Source organism: Cyprinus carpio, chromosome B12 (genome assembly GCF_018340385.1).
Source record: "Cyprinus carpio isolate SPL01 chromosome B12, ASM1834038v1, whole genome shotgun sequence".
In the NCBI taxonomy this organism is placed as follows: domain Eukaryota; kingdom Metazoa; phylum Chordata; class Actinopteri; order Cypriniformes; family Cyprinidae; genus Cyprinus; species Cyprinus carpio.
Genome location: NC_056608.1, coordinates 23,482,709 through 23,500,567, shown reverse-complemented (window position 1 = coordinate 23,500,567; position 17,859 = coordinate 23,482,709). Strand labels below are relative to the sequence as shown.

Sequence of the window (17,859 nt, the reverse complement as noted above, 5' to 3'; positions counted from 1 at the left end):
CTTTAAACATGATTCATCAAATGAATAATGAAGTCAGAGTCAGTAATGCATTTTATAATATTGCTAAAATACCTAAAGCAAGCAATGTTAGTGATGCAGTTTTAACAGTGTTCAGATGGGGGCGATATTTCCTGTCTTTTAACAGTCACTGATCTTCTCTCCAGTATTCTGTACTATCCCTGCTCTTATTTCATTTGATTTGAGTATTCTGTCTGAATACTGAGGGCATGAAAGTGTTGTTCATTTCGACTGCGTCTGAATGTGTATGAATGTCTTGATGCTGATAGTGTGTGCCACACACCTCCGCTCTCGACTGTCTGCGGTGAGCTGTGGGAGTTCTGCCTCTCCTGCGACCTCCTCTCGAGCGCTCGAACCCTGGCCTGTGAGCGCTGGATGAAATCGGGCCGTCTGATCACTAAAGCCTCCTGCACACACAGAGCACACACTCTCATTAAAAGACCAAAAGAACCGTTCAATTCAAAGTTCAAAGTCCAAAATCAAGATCTTCAAAGCTGCATTACAATCACAAATCGGTTAAATCACTAATGAGATCTTTGACATTTATTATCTTTTGACAATTATTTCTGCTAGACACTATAACAGCTGTGTTTGGAACATGATAGCTGGTTTCTAGCTGGTCTAAGATAGTCATTAGCTGGTTAAAATGTATTTAATTTTAGCTGTCTAATAATTGTAATAGTCATTTGCTGGTTAAAAACAAAAATTGTATTTATATATCTATTGTTTAAATCTATGTATCTATCTATCTATATCTATCTGTATATCTATCTAAAATGTATGTCTGTTGTCCTATCTGTCGGTCTAAAAAGTCTGATTAATATCTATCTATCTATCTATCTATCTAAAATCTATCTATTATCTATCTATCTATCTCTATCTATCTATCTATCTATCTATCTATCTATCTATCTATCTATCTCTATCTATCTATCTATTTATCTTCTATCTATCTATCCGTCTGTGAATCTATCGATATCTATCTATTTATTTATAAAATAACTGTAATAATCTTCTATCTAAAATAACTGTAATAATTTTAAATAATTGCAAAATAAATTTAAAAAATAAAAAAATATTAAAATAACTGTAATAATTTTAAATAATTGCAAATTGTATGTTGCAAGGAAAGACAGATTTTTTACATTTTTATTTTTTATTTTTTAAATCCAAAAAACTTTCTCTTGGGGAAAAATGTAATTCAAATAAAATGTTTAACTCAAGTAAATATATACATATATATATGGCTTTGATAATAAAAGTCATCCCATCTTTAGAATTCTGCAAATGATAAGTAAAAAAAAAAAAAAAAAAAACTATTCTAAAAACAATTAGAGGTAGGGTTTGAGTTGGTCTACAGTAATCACAAATGGTTTTATTTGTAGACATCTATTGTATGTCCCCATTAAGATAGCCAGTCAGTGAACTTCATTATTTTGGTGCAGAAGTACCTGCAAACAACAGAAGAGAGAAGAGTAACTCACACTAAGTGACAGTGGAGCCAAAGCAGTTTCAGAAAGGTCATTTTGGGACTCGAATGGGACAAAATCCACACATTGATCTGCTGGACATGTTTTGTTCCTTCCATCAGCACCAGCAGCCTCTTCTTTGAGCTCTCTGTGTTCATTTTGCCCTCTATCCTTTGTTAAACACACTGTTAAAGAGGAACAATATTCAGTGATAAAACAACAGCTCACTAGGTTTTGTACCAGAGGAATGGAGAAAAACTCCAACTGCGTGAGCTGCACTAATACCAACATGACCAGAGTGTAAAGACATCAATGTCTCGCTGCGTTCTATATAAAATCCCCTCATCCTGCTAAATGTCAGTGTGCTTCAAGTGAAGTTTGTGTTTGAGGAAGCCAAAGGTCAGGAGAGATCAGGTATACCTGCTGTTGCTGTGTGGGATGTAGTTCGTCTCTGCTGGGCCTGCAGCTTTATGTTGGCAATAACCGCAGCGGCGTTCAGGGCCAGGACGGCGTCTGCGCTCAGATCAGCCGAGTTATCTGAGAACAAAGAGACTGTGCATCATCCAGAGTCTCGGCTAGGTCTGAAACACACTGCACACAAGTAGCAAAAAGCAAACGCTTCCGGCTATGCAAGCAGGATTTTGTTGTTGCATTCAGAAATGTAAGTAATGGAAGTATGCTACGCTCTGTGTCAGAATGATGTATAGTTCTGCTTGGCCAAAATTACTGTTAGTTAAAGTACTGACATACTCGCAATGTTAAACTAGAGAATGCATAGAGTGCATTAGCAATGCATTTAGGTCTGCATTAACATATTTGCGTACAATATATTTTTGGTCTATGGACAGCTACAGCAAATACTGGAGTAAGGAGTTCCAACAAACTCATTTTCTATTCTATTATATTCAATTCTATTATAGAAATAAAAATTAAAACAAATCTGTATATAGTTGTATAAAGGGTTAATCTCTCCTTTCTTGCAATGTACAGTTTTTGTGTTCAATCTTTTTAAAAAAAAAAAAAAAAAAGGTTGTAAATAAATTAAGAATAATAAATTAATAGTAATATAATGTTTTCTAGATAGATAAATAGATAGATATATATTATAAATTTGAAACCTTACTTTAAAAATTAAGGGTTTTCGTAAAGTAAGTGTTTTTAAAAATTTATACAATCATGCCTATGTGAAGGGACTTAACAATTATAAAATATAATACATGGAATAAATGAAATATAAAAACAATTTTTATTGCCTTTTTTTTTAAACAAAAAAAATATATAAAAAATGTTATCTGGAAAGCATTATACTATTATATATATATATATATATATATATATATATATATATATATATATATATATATATATATATATATATATATATATATATACTCATATGCCATTTAATATACATTTATTTATAAAAAAATATTATTTATTAAATTATTTTTCAAATGCAAAGATTGAACAAAAACGTACATTGCAAAGAAGGATGGGTGATAGATAGATCATACAACAAAAATACAACTAACTAAATAAATAGTAATGATTTTCAATCTTTAGAATTCTGTAAAAACATTTTACACATTTTTTTTTTCATCCTGAAATCCAAAATTTTTAAGGGTAAATTACTTTAAAATGTCCTAAAAACTAAAAATCTATGTAAAGAATAAGCAGTAAGTGGCATTTTTTTAAATGCAAAAATTCTAAATGTTTTACTATTACAGGTGAAGTTAGTCTGAAATAATTCTAAGTGACTTTATTTCAAACAGTAGTCATCTATGCATGTCCTCAGATAGTTAAATGTGTGTACGCATGTTTTTCACTGGCTGTCAGATTTCTCTCTGTGTGCAGCAGCTCTAAATTCCCACGGAAGCTCAAAAACCGGTATTGAAAGCAGGGTAGAAATAGATTATGCATGCAAAGAGATGCGTGGGAAAATGAAAAGATGAAAAAACGCAAGACAGAGAGAGAGAGACAGCGGAGAAATCTCCTGTTTCAGGGCCGTCCACCTCTACCGTGCGTATCTGCCGTGAAAAGCCTCAATTAAAAACCTCTGCTCTCTCGCACGATAATACTCATCCATTATACATCAAAGCGGCGCCGCGCAGCCTCAGTCTAGAGTGTGCTCTTGTGTGTCTACCGCCGCATATCCACGCGGGTTCTGCTGGTACCTGCTGCTTTTAGTAGCGTGAGAGGATTGATTCCTGAAATAGGTTCCTCACGATCCCACTCTTTCCTCTTGCTCCCATCCTCGCCACCGGAGGCCCAGCGCCTTCTTGCTTCGCTGCTGCTGGAACTAACAAGGTCAATATTTGTCTTCTGGGGAACAGGAGAGCTCTTGTTGTGAAACGCTGGCTGTATAACTGCATTACTGCCAAGTTCTGTGTGGTTAAACAGGCTTGCGTCGCAGCTGAGAGGCCTTCGAGGTGGCTTGTGTGTTTTGGTGTTGCTCTCCCCTACTGCGCTGCTATCGTTTGGGTTGTTGAGGTAGAGAGATAGGCTAGATCTGTGCTGGGACCTCCACTGGTTTCCTCCTGGCTCTAGAGATATAGTTAACGGTTGGTTTAATGGTGAGGGACTGACTTTAGATTCATTATGGAGTCCTTCAGTGTAGCTGTGTCTGTATTTCACTGGACTGAAACGCTCTCTCTGTTCGGTCATTTTCACAATGGTTGCCTTTCTTCTCAGGACCACACCATGGTCCATCTCTTCATGATCAGAGCCAGAGGTCGAGGCGATGGGCAGACTGGAAGTGCTTTTCGTCCTCTGTTCAGTGACTTTGACCACTAAAGCTTTTCTGTGTCCATCGGCGAGGCTATTCATCGCTGGACTCAGAGGCCTGGAGTTTGTGTGCGTGACCTTCCTGGAAGTGATAGTGATGGATGATATCGAGGAGCTGAAGGACTCCGGCGCACTTCCACGCCTGCATGTGGGATTTCTCAACATGGGATGTGGTCCAGCGTGGCATGTGTCTATCTCGGCTTTCGGATTCCAGGCTTGTGGTCCATTTCGTCCTCCCTCAGTGCTCACGGATCCCGAAGCCTGGAAGCAAACAAACGAAATGTCTTGAATTGGGCTTTGTGTGGATGAAAGAGGTTCTCTCTGCCTCCTGTGTGCACAGTAATGCTTTCGGAATCCGTCATTCTGAACTGGTGCATTCCGCCGTTTCCATAGCAACCGTATCAGTTTTGGGGGCAATTCGGTTAAGTTGGAACTCAAGGCACTTTTTTATTAAATTATGAGAATCACAGGAGAGTTTTAATCTTGCCTTACTTTCATGGAGCCCGAACTCACAAAATATAGATGCTTGTGCATATGAACATAAAAAACAGTACCACAGTATATATCAAAGTACCATGGTGCCTTCATGGAATGGCAATCATAACCAATTTAACGTCTGAATTAAATCAAATATTTGAATGTAAAACTGGATGTTTAAACTAGAGAAAAATGATGCATCTATATATCTGGTTAAATCCAACTGTTATAAGACCAGAAGCATGCATTAAGAAAGAGTATTTTGAACAATTTGAGTTCATGTTGTCTTTAAAATAAGGAAAGCATTAGCATTTCTATAGATATTGAAACAGTTTATTCATTCTTCAGCCCCACAACATCGTATTGGAGGAGAAAATGGTAAAAAAAAAACAGAATAAAATCTGGTATTTTCCTCTGATTCACTGTCCTGACTCTAAAAACTCAGCTTTTAATCAAAAACTTCATTTAATCAAACTACAAAGAGATCACCATCTGATGTATGTTTTGTATTTTATACTGAAACACAATAAATAAAGTTTAAATAAATGTTAAAATAACAATTTAAATTGATTTATAAATAAATTGAGACACAGAAGATTGTCTCAATTCCTAATTCTGAAATTCGCGAAGCATTCTAATTAATACAATTCTTCTTAATGTCATTTTTTAACTTAAGAACTTCTTTAAGAAGTATTTTTTTAGAATAAAAAATATAATTTTTTTCTTATCTTCTTCTTCTTATCTGGTGTATACACTGTATATAAAAGTACTTTCGCTTTGCTGTTGTGCCTTCATGGAATGGCTTTCATAACCAATGTTACTTATGCAATATTTCATATTCGAGTGTAAAACTGAATGTTTAAACTAGAGGAGAGAACTTGATTTTATACATACAAATCCAATTGATATGAGACCAGGAACATGGTAGTTTTGGTTTTATATTGTTTTTAGATAAAGAAGGAGCATTACTGTAGATACTAAAACAGTTTATTCTTTCTTCGGCCCCACAATGTCTCACTGGAGGAGTAAAATGGTACAAAGTTAATCAAAAAGACAGAAAAAATGAGAGAGATGCAGAAAAGCTGCCTGGAGCAAACATCCCATAAACAGCACAATAAACAGACACAGAAAGAGATTTTTTTCAGAGAACACATTTATCTGATAGAAACAGCCCGTACAGTGTTCAGCTTAATTCAGAGCAACTGCTTGTGCTGCTGAGGTTGTGAGTTTGTGTGTGGGTCATCTGGAAGTATGTATGTAACTGATTACAAGATGCTTTTAAACAGCATTTACAGTGTTTCTAAATGAAAGACTGCTGAGGAACAGAAGCACAGCGCAGACAAACTTAATCAAAGATTTGAAATATTTGTTTAGTGCTTCATGAACATCTACGCACAACATACACTACACTTATGTTCTTGGCAAATGCTCGCATAGAAAAGCAACTTGGGCCCAGACTGAATCTGCAAACACTGATTTTCAAGAAAATCCAATGGGTTTATACATGATAGTTAACTGTGTTTAAGTTTCTACAACATTATATTTTTATTTCAGCAAATATGCATTCCAGTTCTATTTCAAATAAATGCTGTTCTTACACAAAAATATGAATCAGCACATCCGTTTTCTACATTATTAATAATAAGAAATGTTTTAGAGAAGCAAATCAGCATATTAGAATGATTTCTGAGGGATCATGTGACACTGAAGACTGGCACAATGATGCTGAAAATTCAGCTTTGCATCACATAAATAAATTACATTTGTAACATATATTCACATAGAAAACATTTCTTTTAAATTGTAATAATATTTCACAAAATTACAGTTTGAAGATAAATGCAGTCTTGATGAGTTTAAGGGATGTCTTTAAAACATGTTATATTTTAGAATGTTTTAAAAAAAGATTTAACATTTTTAAAAGAATAATAAGAATTTAATTTAAATAATATTAAAATTACTAAATTCCATTTGTTATAAAAAAAAAGTAAAAAATTAATGAAGGGTGGAGTTAGTGAAAATAGCTTTCGCCAACAAGGCTGGCTATTTGCACTCAGTGTAAATAGACACAGGCATTATTCAAACCATGTGCTTTTGAATCACAAGTTTATATCAAGAGCAGCAAGGCTTTATGAACCATATAATCATACAAATCTATGTTAGTGGTGTCTTTTGGGTAAATTCTGTATTTATAGTATGTAGGACAACAAGCAGGCATCTCTCTGTTTGGTGGCCGAGAGACCCAAAGTCCATTTTAATAATGTGAAAAATATATTAAACAATAAAGCAATGGGCTCATAAAACATGACATTTTCTGATTTTAAGCAAAATTACAACATAACACGCTTTATATGGCCAAAAATTTTACATTATTTCTGTTTTGTCTCTCAGAGACCTGAGATATAAAACATGAATAAATACAATGGATTTTCACATGCTACAATGAACCCCAAACAGAAACTTTTCTCTACAATAATCACTTTTCTGAAAGATGCATGCATACTGTACTTTATGATACATGAGCAGTGTTGGGAAGGTTACTTTGGAAATGTTATAGGTTACAGATTACAAGTTACCCCAAAAAGCAATAAGTACTTTAACTATTTAAATTACTTTATTAAAATAACGTAACTGATCACATTTTAAATACTTTTTGATTACTTTTCTAACTTTCTAACAAATGTTTTCAACTGTTAATCATTTTGAAACATTTAAAGCAGGCAGGGTTTAACCTTACAGTACTCAACAGTAATTAAATCATAACAACAACCTATTTAAAAGCTGATTCTGATTAAAAACACAGCCACCACTTAATAAGACTTTAGCACCTTTTTTTTTTACTTTGAGAGTTAAATATAGATTTAAACTCATAACAAGAATCTATTTAAAAGCTGATGCTGTTTTTGAAATCAAATCTTTGCATAGCTATGACAAGAAACACTGGCATTTAACAATAATAATAAAAAAAAAAACAGTTAATCTTAAAAAAATAAAGCATATACATAAACCCAAACAGGAAGTAAAACAGTTATCTAATAAGCTTGTGTCCTATTCTGTGTCCTGAACTCCTGAAATATTGGTGTCTCATATTTTAGAGCAGTCAATGCACTTTGGGAAGAAATCAATCATATCTGTATGGGTGTTAAAATATGCAGATGTTATCCCCTTTGTAATCGTTAGCATTTTAAATTACGTACTTCAGTTACATGTAACTAGTTACTCCCAACCTACTGTTGTACATGAGAGGGTTGAAACTCTCTGTGTTATATTATATAATATAATTAAGACACTGAGAACAAAACATAACAAACTCTGTAAAGCAGTGTTAGTGTTAGTCTCACCTGATGGAGGACGGATGGTGTTTTTTCAGGTGTTTTCCAGTATCTAAAGCCTACAGGTTCAGGCCTCGAAGTCTCCCTGTCTGAATAAAACACAAAAAGTCCACTTTCAGGTGCATTTTCCGCGTTTTTCATTGAGAAATGGAACATAAAGCCAACTAGAGAGTTTCTTTTTGCTTATGATATAAATCCAGAGGCGTTTCCTGCCACTCCTGCGTCACAAGGCCGATCTTCCTGCTGTGTGTGTTTACACTGTCAACAGAGGTCTGCTTAGAGCGACTTCACCTGCACCGCTTACAGGTGTCATGAAGACAGAGAGCGAGCGGGAGAGAGCTCCATCTGACAGACAGTCTCCGCGTCACCCGGCTGTGATGGATCGTTCTCTGTCAGCGTCACCATGGAGACGCGGTCACAGCATCCTCTGACAGCGAAGATGGCAAGCTAACTATTTCTTGCCGTCGTTTTTTTAGGCAAGTAATCGCACTTCATACTAGCAGCTGACACCTGACAGGCAGCTATTTTCCCAGCATGCTCCCGGTTCGCGGGGCAGCACGGCACACACTCTTGTCAGCCGCTCAGGTGTTGCGTGTCAGCTTCTGTGTCATAGGCTACTGTATTTATGCATTTACACTGTCGTAATTACCAGCGGGAAACTCTGGGAAGCTTTGGCTTTCTGAGTTGAGGGCGTGTCATTTAAGAGTCATGGTGGAAACACATTGGTTTGGATCAAAATTAAAGCTTAAGTGTGTAATTTATGTCTCATGAGCGTCACTATATAAAACTGCAAAAAATAATGACTGTTTTCAAACAAGTCTCCATCTGTTATTGGTCAGCCAGGAGATAGCCCCGCCCCCAACCAAATCCATTGGTTGAGTTTAGTCAAATAATAAAATAAATACAGCATCAATTAAAATGGACAGAAACAGTGATACTGATTACCATGATTGATGATAAAAAAAAATGTTATTATTACTATTATATAATCTGAAATACTCTATTTTTCTTAAATACTCTTTTTTTAATTTTACTGTAAAATATTACCATATCTCATTTATCTCATTTATATGAATTTTATATTTTTTATTATTTCATTTTTGTCAATAACATTTCTATCAGAAAAAAATATTTCACAATACAATTATTATAATTTATTGATTTTTTACAGTTAAATATTACAATAATAATTTAATGATTTTCTAATTTATAATAATAATTATTATTATAATTTCTTCTTCTTATTATTATTTTATATTGATATATTGTCACATACTTGTTTGGTCAGCTTGTGCAGCCCTATAAACATATATTATGTATCAGAAAAATTGCAAAGTTGAGCAATAGAAAGTTAGTCACCTAAAAAAGGGATTTTCCCAACACATTTCTATAATTCCCTTTAAACCCATGCAATTTGCTCCAGAATCAAAGCAGAATTCATCTCATTTCCACCACTGTTTTGGGATTCAACAAAAGGTGATCTGGCAACACATTGTGATCCAGAGCGGCAGGCAGCAAGTGTCTGTCATTGACCCTTAGTCACTCATTCTGTGTTTACAACCGAAGAACGGCCTTCTCACACACACACACACACACACACACACACACACTGATCAGCATGACACTCATGTCCTCTCAGAGTAACACACCATCTGGAGCTGACATTTCTGTTGTAAACAATTGAGAGAGAAATTCCCAAACATTTCTGTTGTAAACACTCGTGGAGGAGTAGATGCTCATCGTTCCTGCATCTCTGCCTCCTCCTCCTCCTCTTTCCCCTTGACTCGGTCCTGCTCTCACGGCTGTAATTACAGTGATGCTGCGGCAGCATCATTATACACTCGTCACCTGCTGACAGGCCCCAGAGAAAAGATCCCAGCAGCAGCAGCAGCAGCAGCAGGAGCGCTGAGAGGATGACGTTAGAGGCGCCCCCAAGGGGTGGCCCTGGCCACCCCCATGGCCACCCTAGGATGATTTGCAGTGGGTACTATTAATTTAAATGCATATTGTAAATTCACAATAGTTTAAGAAGTGAAAAAAAAAAGCACCCGCTGCAGCCACCAAAAAAGATTGCAGATTGAGTATAGCTGCCCTACTAATTTCTGCTGGAAATTAGAATTAACACATTTTTCAAGATATGTAGCAGAAAATGTATAGATGTACATGTATAGATGTATATTATTTCATATAGTTGCTATCACACGAAGAGTGACATTTTTCTCCAAAAGTCAGCATAATTACAAAGTGATATTGAGTTTATACAACAGTTCAATAAACAAGAAGTTAATATTAAGAGACTTACGTTTCAGACAATATATTCCCTGTTTTTGCTCTATTTCTAAAAACAAAAATCATTCCAAACACAGCCACTGTTTTGCGTCTTCGAGCGAAATCATAGTGTTTCGTTCCTGAATGAATCAACCGTTTAAATGATTCGGTTCAATCGCAATGACTCGCTTATTAACAGTGACTCGCTGCCACCTACTGGCGGTTTTAATTTCACATTTAAGGTAACTTTTCATTTTTAAAATAATTTCAAACATCAGTTTTCAGTGTTTTATGTTTAAAATATCCAAACATTATTAATTCATTTGTAACTGCAGGTTAAAGTATTCCATGTCCCTCAGAGCTGCATTAAACAGTGTGCAAAAACATCTAAATGGCACTTCAGATGCAGCTTCTGTGTTTTCTCTGCATTGCAAAGATCAATTTTGTTGATACTGATTGCATTTGCTTGGTAACAGCCCAAATGCAAGAATTTGACCTAAAAGATGGTGCACACTTTTAGGAAAAATGGCTTAAAGGTAAAAAATAAATAATTCAGGAGTCAGGTGTCAGCACAATAACACACTCAGCAAAATATTGTCTAATTATCATTATTGATAAAATCCCAGAAAATCACAGAGATATCGTTTTTCGTCAATATTGCAAACCCAAAATAATTGGACTGTAAAGTGTTTTTAAACAAAATATTGTCCCTTTTTTGGTTTTGTCCATATATTTACTGATGTATAATTATTTAAAACACCTACACCATTTAAAAAGTAAGTAATTCATTGCTAATTAAAATCATATTATTACATTAACCAGAAACAAAAGTTAATATCTATAACACACAATAAGTGGAACTTTTAATTATTTTATTTTTTATTTCTTTATTTTGGTGTGGCACCCCAAGATTTACTGTGGCCTTGTCTGGCCACCCCTATTCAAAATTCCGGGGCACCACTGGATGACGGCACTGAGGGAACCACCGCATGAGACTGAACACCTAATACTGCTCTGTCCCTGACTCCAACCAATCTGCTTCTGAACCAAAACCATCCGTTTCCGAGTCCAAACTGTCTTCCCTTCACTCCAAACAATCTGTCTCTGGCTCTAAACAATATGCACGGCTACCAAAACTCATTCCAGACTCCAAAAACTCTTCCTCTGATTCCAAACACTTAACTTTGACTCCAAAAACTTTCCAGTAAGTCCAAACACTCAGCTCTGACTCCAAAATCTCTTTATGTAAGATAAAATAATTTCATTTCTTCAAACTACAAAGAGATCAGAATCTGATGTATGTTTTAGTTGTTGTTGTTGTTTCATACTGAACCACAATAAAAATATTTAACTAATTTTTGGCAGAATAACTTGGCGCATACAAGGGCCAGATTCACAAAATAGAAGAATTAAATTCTTCATAACTGTCGTTTTCTTCTTATTTTCGAACTAAGAATATTTGTATACCTAAAAAATATTCCTAAAACAAAACTTAAGAACTCAAATCTTGAAAAGAATGTTCTTAAAAATCATTGCAAATAACTTCTTTTAAGTATTTACTCATTATAAAATAATAAAAAAAAATAATGTGTGTGTGTGTGTGTGTGTGTGTGTGTGTGTGTGTGTGTGTACTGTATATATATTCTTCTTTTTTTGAGAATTTAAGAACTTACCTTAGGAAGTTTAAGGTTTTTTTAATTTTTCTTTCTTTTTCTTTCTAAAGAACACTTTTTTACATCGGACCTCTCAAACTTGCATCATTCTCTTTTCTACACTTATGGACATGATGTAATCATGCAATAATGAATAGGATATCCCTTAAATTTCCCAGTAAATCCGACCCAAACCGCTCCTAATATAAATCATTATTGTATCTTACCACAGAATATCACAGAACACTGATTATTTCATGCACTTGTTGAGTAATGCCATTTTGTTCACTTTTTACCCCAAAAATCTTTTTTAGTGCAACTTTAGAAACATTAATGATATGCACAACTTAGATTTCTGCATGAAGTATTTCACTGAATTTACTTTATACCACCAGTGTGTAAAGCTCAAACCTCTAAACATAATTCACTGGTGTCCTTGGACAAGTTGTTCATTCAGAAATTTAATTTGCCATCTTAGTCAATACGCACCATTTGGTCTTGGTCCATTAAGTTTGGCAGGAGTGCTGAGCAACACTGGAGTGATGGGAGACTTCAGTTTCTGCTGAAAGAACACACAGACTTTAGTTGTAGAAAAAAACAGATAACATGAATGTGATTTCATGAACAGATCCTGCAGTAGGTAAAAGCATGTGCTGCATGGTTTGATATCTTCTGATCTAATGCAATGACATTCATATACATTTCAAGTCTGACTTAAAGTAGTCCACCCAAAAATGAAAATTTGCTGAAAATGTATTCACTCTCAAAGCCATCCAAGAAGTAGATTAGTTTGTTTGTTCATGGAAACATATCTGGAGAAATTTCACTCAGCAGTGGATGCTCTGCAGTGAATGGGTGCCGTCAGAATGAGAGTCCAAACTGCTGATAAAAACATCACAATAATCCACAAGTTATCCACACCATCCAGTCTATCAGTTAAAAAAAGTTGTGTGTTTGTAAGAAACAAATTCATAATTTTTCATTTCAAAATATGAGTTCTCTAGCCATAATAATGCTTTCTGCAGTGAATAAGTCATCTAGTCTGAATTAGGAGAGAAATATACCCAGATCAAGCACCGTTTACAAGCAAAAACAGTTCTAAACAAATATGTGGGTGGATTTTAATGTGAGAGAGAACAGGAGATGGACTTTTTCACTGGAGGAAGTGTTATTATGAATTATAGACCCATATTTTTGGCCAGAAGCAACAGTCTGAAGTTAGGAACGTCTTGATGTATTTTTTTCTTACAAACACACAATTTTTCACTTCACAAGATGTTAACTGATGGACTGGAGTGGTGTGGATTATTGTGATGTTTTTATCAGCTGTTTGGACTCTCATTCTGACGGCACCCATTCACTGCAGAGGATCCACTGGTGAGCAAGTGATGCAATGCTACATTTCTTCAAATCAGTTCTGATGAGGAAACAAACTCATTTTTATATTGGATGGCCAAAGGGTGAGTACATAGTCAACAAATTATCATTTTTGGATGAACAATTCCTTTAAGTGTCCAAATACTAAACTTAAACATAAATGACTGAAGTGAAAAGATTTGAGCGATTTACAAATGCTATTGGATTCGTTTCTATCCTCTGGGCCCCACAGCATTGTTGTGATCCTGTTGTTGGCTCAGATGTGGTTGGATCTATTTGTTCCTAAATCTGTTCCGAATGGATCCAAGCACCTGCTGACAGAGCAGTTTTATCTCGACTTCACGCAGCACCCAGACAGCCACTGAAGTTCACGTACTTGACAGTCATCCAGAGATTTCTCTCTTTCCCTCCTTTTTAGTTTTCTATTACTCTCTCTCTTTCTGGCATCAGTTGGCACTGAGGTAAATCAGGTCTGAGAGCTCGGCTGTTCATTTCCGGGGTTTGTTCCCAGTAGAGGTGAGAGTGATTGTTGTGTGGTGTACAGTGGTGGCAGAAAGTCTAGGACTCTGAAGGCTTTTATCTCCAGTCTGGATGACTCAATCCAAAAAAAAATAAATAAAAAAAATAAAAAAGTTTTCTACTGTACAATTCGTGTGAAACAGTGGAACTGTCTCACGAAACTCTCACAGATCATTTTTTATTACATTTTTAATCTTATTTTCATTTAAAAACTGCAGCTTTCTGAAATGTAAAATATGAAAGATGAATCTAAATGATTTAGTGGATATCTGATAGTTGGATTATACGCAAGAACAATTTTCCTCTCCGAAGAGCAGATAAGCCATTATCAAGGGACACTTTAAAACCATTCAGAAAGTAATTTATAACTCAAACTCTCTTTGTTAGAAATATTAGAATACTGCATACTGGACAGTGTATACTGGCTTTTAAAGTATGGGAAAGAGAATTCAGTATGTATCTGACCTATTACATCTTCTGCGACTGTTATTGGTTTAGAGAAGTAACAGCAGATCTCTCCCAACAAGACACATGATTTAAGGAATAACCTTAAATATAAGCAACAGTCACAGTAATGATTGCCTTAGAAAGCACCATTAATGTTAAATATGTTAGTACAGTAGTACATTGTTCTCACTTGACCTCATTATATGTTGCATGGCTAATTCGGCAAAGTGGCATCCAGTCTTGGAAAGTTATTTTGAATTTAATTTTGTGCAAAGATTTCTTTTGGTAGTTTATGAAAATAAAAAATCAGGCCAATTAAATGGCAATTAAAATAATAAATAAATAAAAAACAATAAACAACAACAACAACAAAAATCAATAAAATGCATTAGAAAAATCTGAAAACGTTATATGAAAACAACTCTTATGGTATAAATAAATAAAAATAATAATAAAATAAACAAAAAAAAAATATATAAAAAATACATAAAAGCATACAAATTAAAATAATAAATTAAAAATGTTAAATAAAAAAAACTATTTGAAAAGTTATCTGAAAACAAGTTCTATGATATAAATAATAATAATAATAATAATAATAATAATAATAATAATAATAATAATAAATGTAACAAGTAAATTATAATTGTAAAAAGCTAACTGAGACTTGTTATATCACATTTACAACATTTCTAATTCGCTTTGGATAAAAGCATCTACTAAATGACTAAATGTAATGTAAATGTAAAAAGAGAGAATATATATATATACACACACACACACACACACACACACACACACACACACACTATATATACATATATATATACACATATTATATATATATACATACATACACACATATATACATACACACACACACACACACACACACACACACACACATATATATATATATATATATATATATATATAGGTACAATAGATAAAAAGAAACTTTCAAATTTAAAAATGCTTCAAATTCATTTGAAAAATTTGAAAAAGTTATCTGAAAAAAATCTAATTTGATAATAATAATAATAATAATAATAATAATAATAAATGAAATATGTAAATAAAAATATATATCAATGTACAATACATAAATAAAAACAAAAATTAAATAAATAACATTTCAAAAATGCTTTAAATGCAATAAAAATAGCTGAAAATGTAATTTTTTTTCTTTTTTAAAATCTGAAAATGTTCTCTGAAAATAAACTTCCTGCTGTGACATCACTTCCCTTTCCTGTTATTCCTTCTTACCTGGCACCTACTGTTGTCATGGTGGTTATGACAGATGTCTGTCAGTATCACATGTCTTTGTATGGGCAGCCAGCCGAAGTGAACTGGAGCGAGAGCGCAGAACTGAGCTCTTTCTGCAGCGGGAGCAGCTTTAATGTGAACAGACTCCAGACTGCTCGAGGAGCTTTCACTCACTCTGGGACAGACGCTAGGGGTCTGATTCCTCCTGCGCAGAGAGGAAACATCAGGACACAGTGGGTTACTTCCCGCTGTCTCATTCGAGGGAACTGGCATTGATATCGTCCTGTCCACAAACGGAGGTATTTGATTCTGAAGCCGACGTGATTGGAGTCTCTCTAGTGTCTGAAGCCATTTGTCCATCCTGCCACCCTCTATGCAGCTCAGTGGACGAGCTCTGCGAGGGGGCTCATTCACCTGCGCCGCGGGGCCCTCGTAATAACCCCGCTCCCCAGGCCTCCTCCATGATGAGGACCTGCGAAGGAGACTTGTGCTGTTTTTGCCAGCTGCACCATGGGGCTGAAGTAGCTGCCGCCAGCCCTCGGGCTTCAAGTCCTCCATAATAAACTCTGAGAAAGACATTAAAAATGGATCTTACAGGGATAGTTCACCCAAAAATGAAATTTTGCTGTTCATTTACTGACCCTTAGGCCAAGATGTAGGTGACTTATTTTCCTCAATAGACCAGTGAAGAAGATTTTCATCTGAAACCATGGTGATTCATTAAATACATTAAATAGTCAGCGGCTGCAAATTTTTGAGGATAAAAAAAAGCATATCAAGAAACACAAAATTAATACTCATGACTCCTGACAATATATTGAGGTCTTAGGAAGCGAAACAATGGTCTGAGCAAGAAAGATAACATTATTTACAACATTTTAACCTGTAATCCAGAGCTTCAGGCAAAGGGTGAAATAGGATTCTTTTCCACAAACTGATTCTTTTGGACAGTTCATTTCAATTAATTGGCTCACTGGCTTGTAATCATGCAATGATGTAACATAAACAGTTATATTATTAAAGCACCCAATAATGTCCAAAGCATATAAAGTGTAGAAACTAGTCTTCATCAGCTCATCTTTTTACATAAACCACGAGAAACCATAAAAACTTTCATTTGGTCCCTTCATTAAAGTGCTCGGTTCACACATGTGCATATCACAGGCCCATCGGTCTTCATCCGAGCTGAACTGTTTCCTCAGTTCAGTGACTGTTGGAGGAACTGAAGCACACATCATAGGATCAGACACACCGCTACTTTGGCTCATTTCAAATCAGGGTGACTGTCAGATGTCTAAAAGTGAGTTTTGATTGAGTAACTTGTAGAGCTGTGCTGTTTCAGATGATTCAGTCCAATTTGTTGAACTGGTTCATTCAGTTCACTAAAAAGAACTGATTCAAAAGAATGATTTGTTTGCAAAATGGACATATCTCTGGGCTGTCTACCTAAACTATGGATTATAGGAAATAATGTTGTAAATAATGTTTTGTTTCTTGCACAGACCAATCGTTTTGTTTCATAAGACCTCAATGCATCATCAGGAGCCACGGGTATTCATTTTGTGTTGCCTGATATGCTTTTTTATTCTCAAAAATGGGAAGCCTCTGACTTGCATTTTATAAATCACCAAGGAACATGGTTTCAGCTAAAAATCTTCTGTACTGTTTAACTAAAGAAAAAAAAAAGGCACCTACATCTTGGATGGCCTGAAGGTAAATAAATTAACATCAAATTCTCATTTTTTGGAAACTATACCTTTAAGAACAAGAAAGCACCCCCTAATTGAGTTTCACAATGTTCAGAACACTATGTTTTCTCATAAAGTCAACACACATGCACATCCATTCTTGTTTTTCAGTAAAAAATACACCAAAACACCTTAAAAATATCAATTCTCTGAGCTGCTTTCAGATTTTTCTATTGCTTTTGGCAAATAGTTTCATAGATTTTTTTACAGTGACATCCTAATTGAGCTCAGACTGCTTAGTCAATACAATCCTACACAAACACACTTAAAAACACCAATACTCAACAAGCTGACATGACAGCGTGCACGGTAAGCAGAGCAGTTTACCTGCGTCACACGGCTCTGAAGAGGACGACACAATTTGACTTCAAGAGGCAATAGCACTGTGACGATCCCAGCTTTCCTTCCATGTCTCCTTCTCTCACAGTGTGAAGAGGGGCCACTGGTGCCGTCTCCTCTCAGCCATGACTATAAATGTGTGTGCTAGTCTGAAGGAACAAAA

General features: G+C 35.1%; 1 protein-coding gene across 2 annotated transcripts in view; it reads right to left on the bottom strand.

Moving 5' to 3' along the window:
• Positions 1 to 17,859, bottom strand: part of cb12h10orf90 (chromosome B12 C10orf90 homolog) — a 25,192-nt gene extending 7,333 nt beyond the window's left edge. Inside the window, exons 1-8 of one of the 2 annotated variants that reach the window (XM_042735999.1) lie at positions 17,685 to 17,859; positions 15,610 to 16,175; positions 12,490 to 12,562; positions 8,090 to 8,169; positions 3,662 to 4,532; positions 1,908 to 2,024; positions 1,503 to 1,672; positions 302 to 425 (exon numbers count right to left, since the gene is read on the bottom strand). In XM_042735999.1, coding sequence (XP_042591933.1) covers positions 302 to 425; positions 1,503 to 1,672; positions 1,908 to 2,024; positions 3,662 to 4,532; positions 8,090 to 8,169; positions 12,490 to 12,562; positions 15,610 to 16,167 — 1,993 coding nt within the window. In that variant the 5' untranslated portion in view covers positions 16,168 to 16,175; positions 17,685 to 17,859. The remainder of the gene's footprint in view (positions 1 to 301; positions 426 to 1,502; positions 1,673 to 1,907; positions 2,025 to 3,661; positions 4,533 to 8,089; positions 8,170 to 12,489; positions 12,563 to 15,609; positions 16,176 to 17,684) is intronic. The other variant, XM_042736000.1, reaches the window with a different exon arrangement.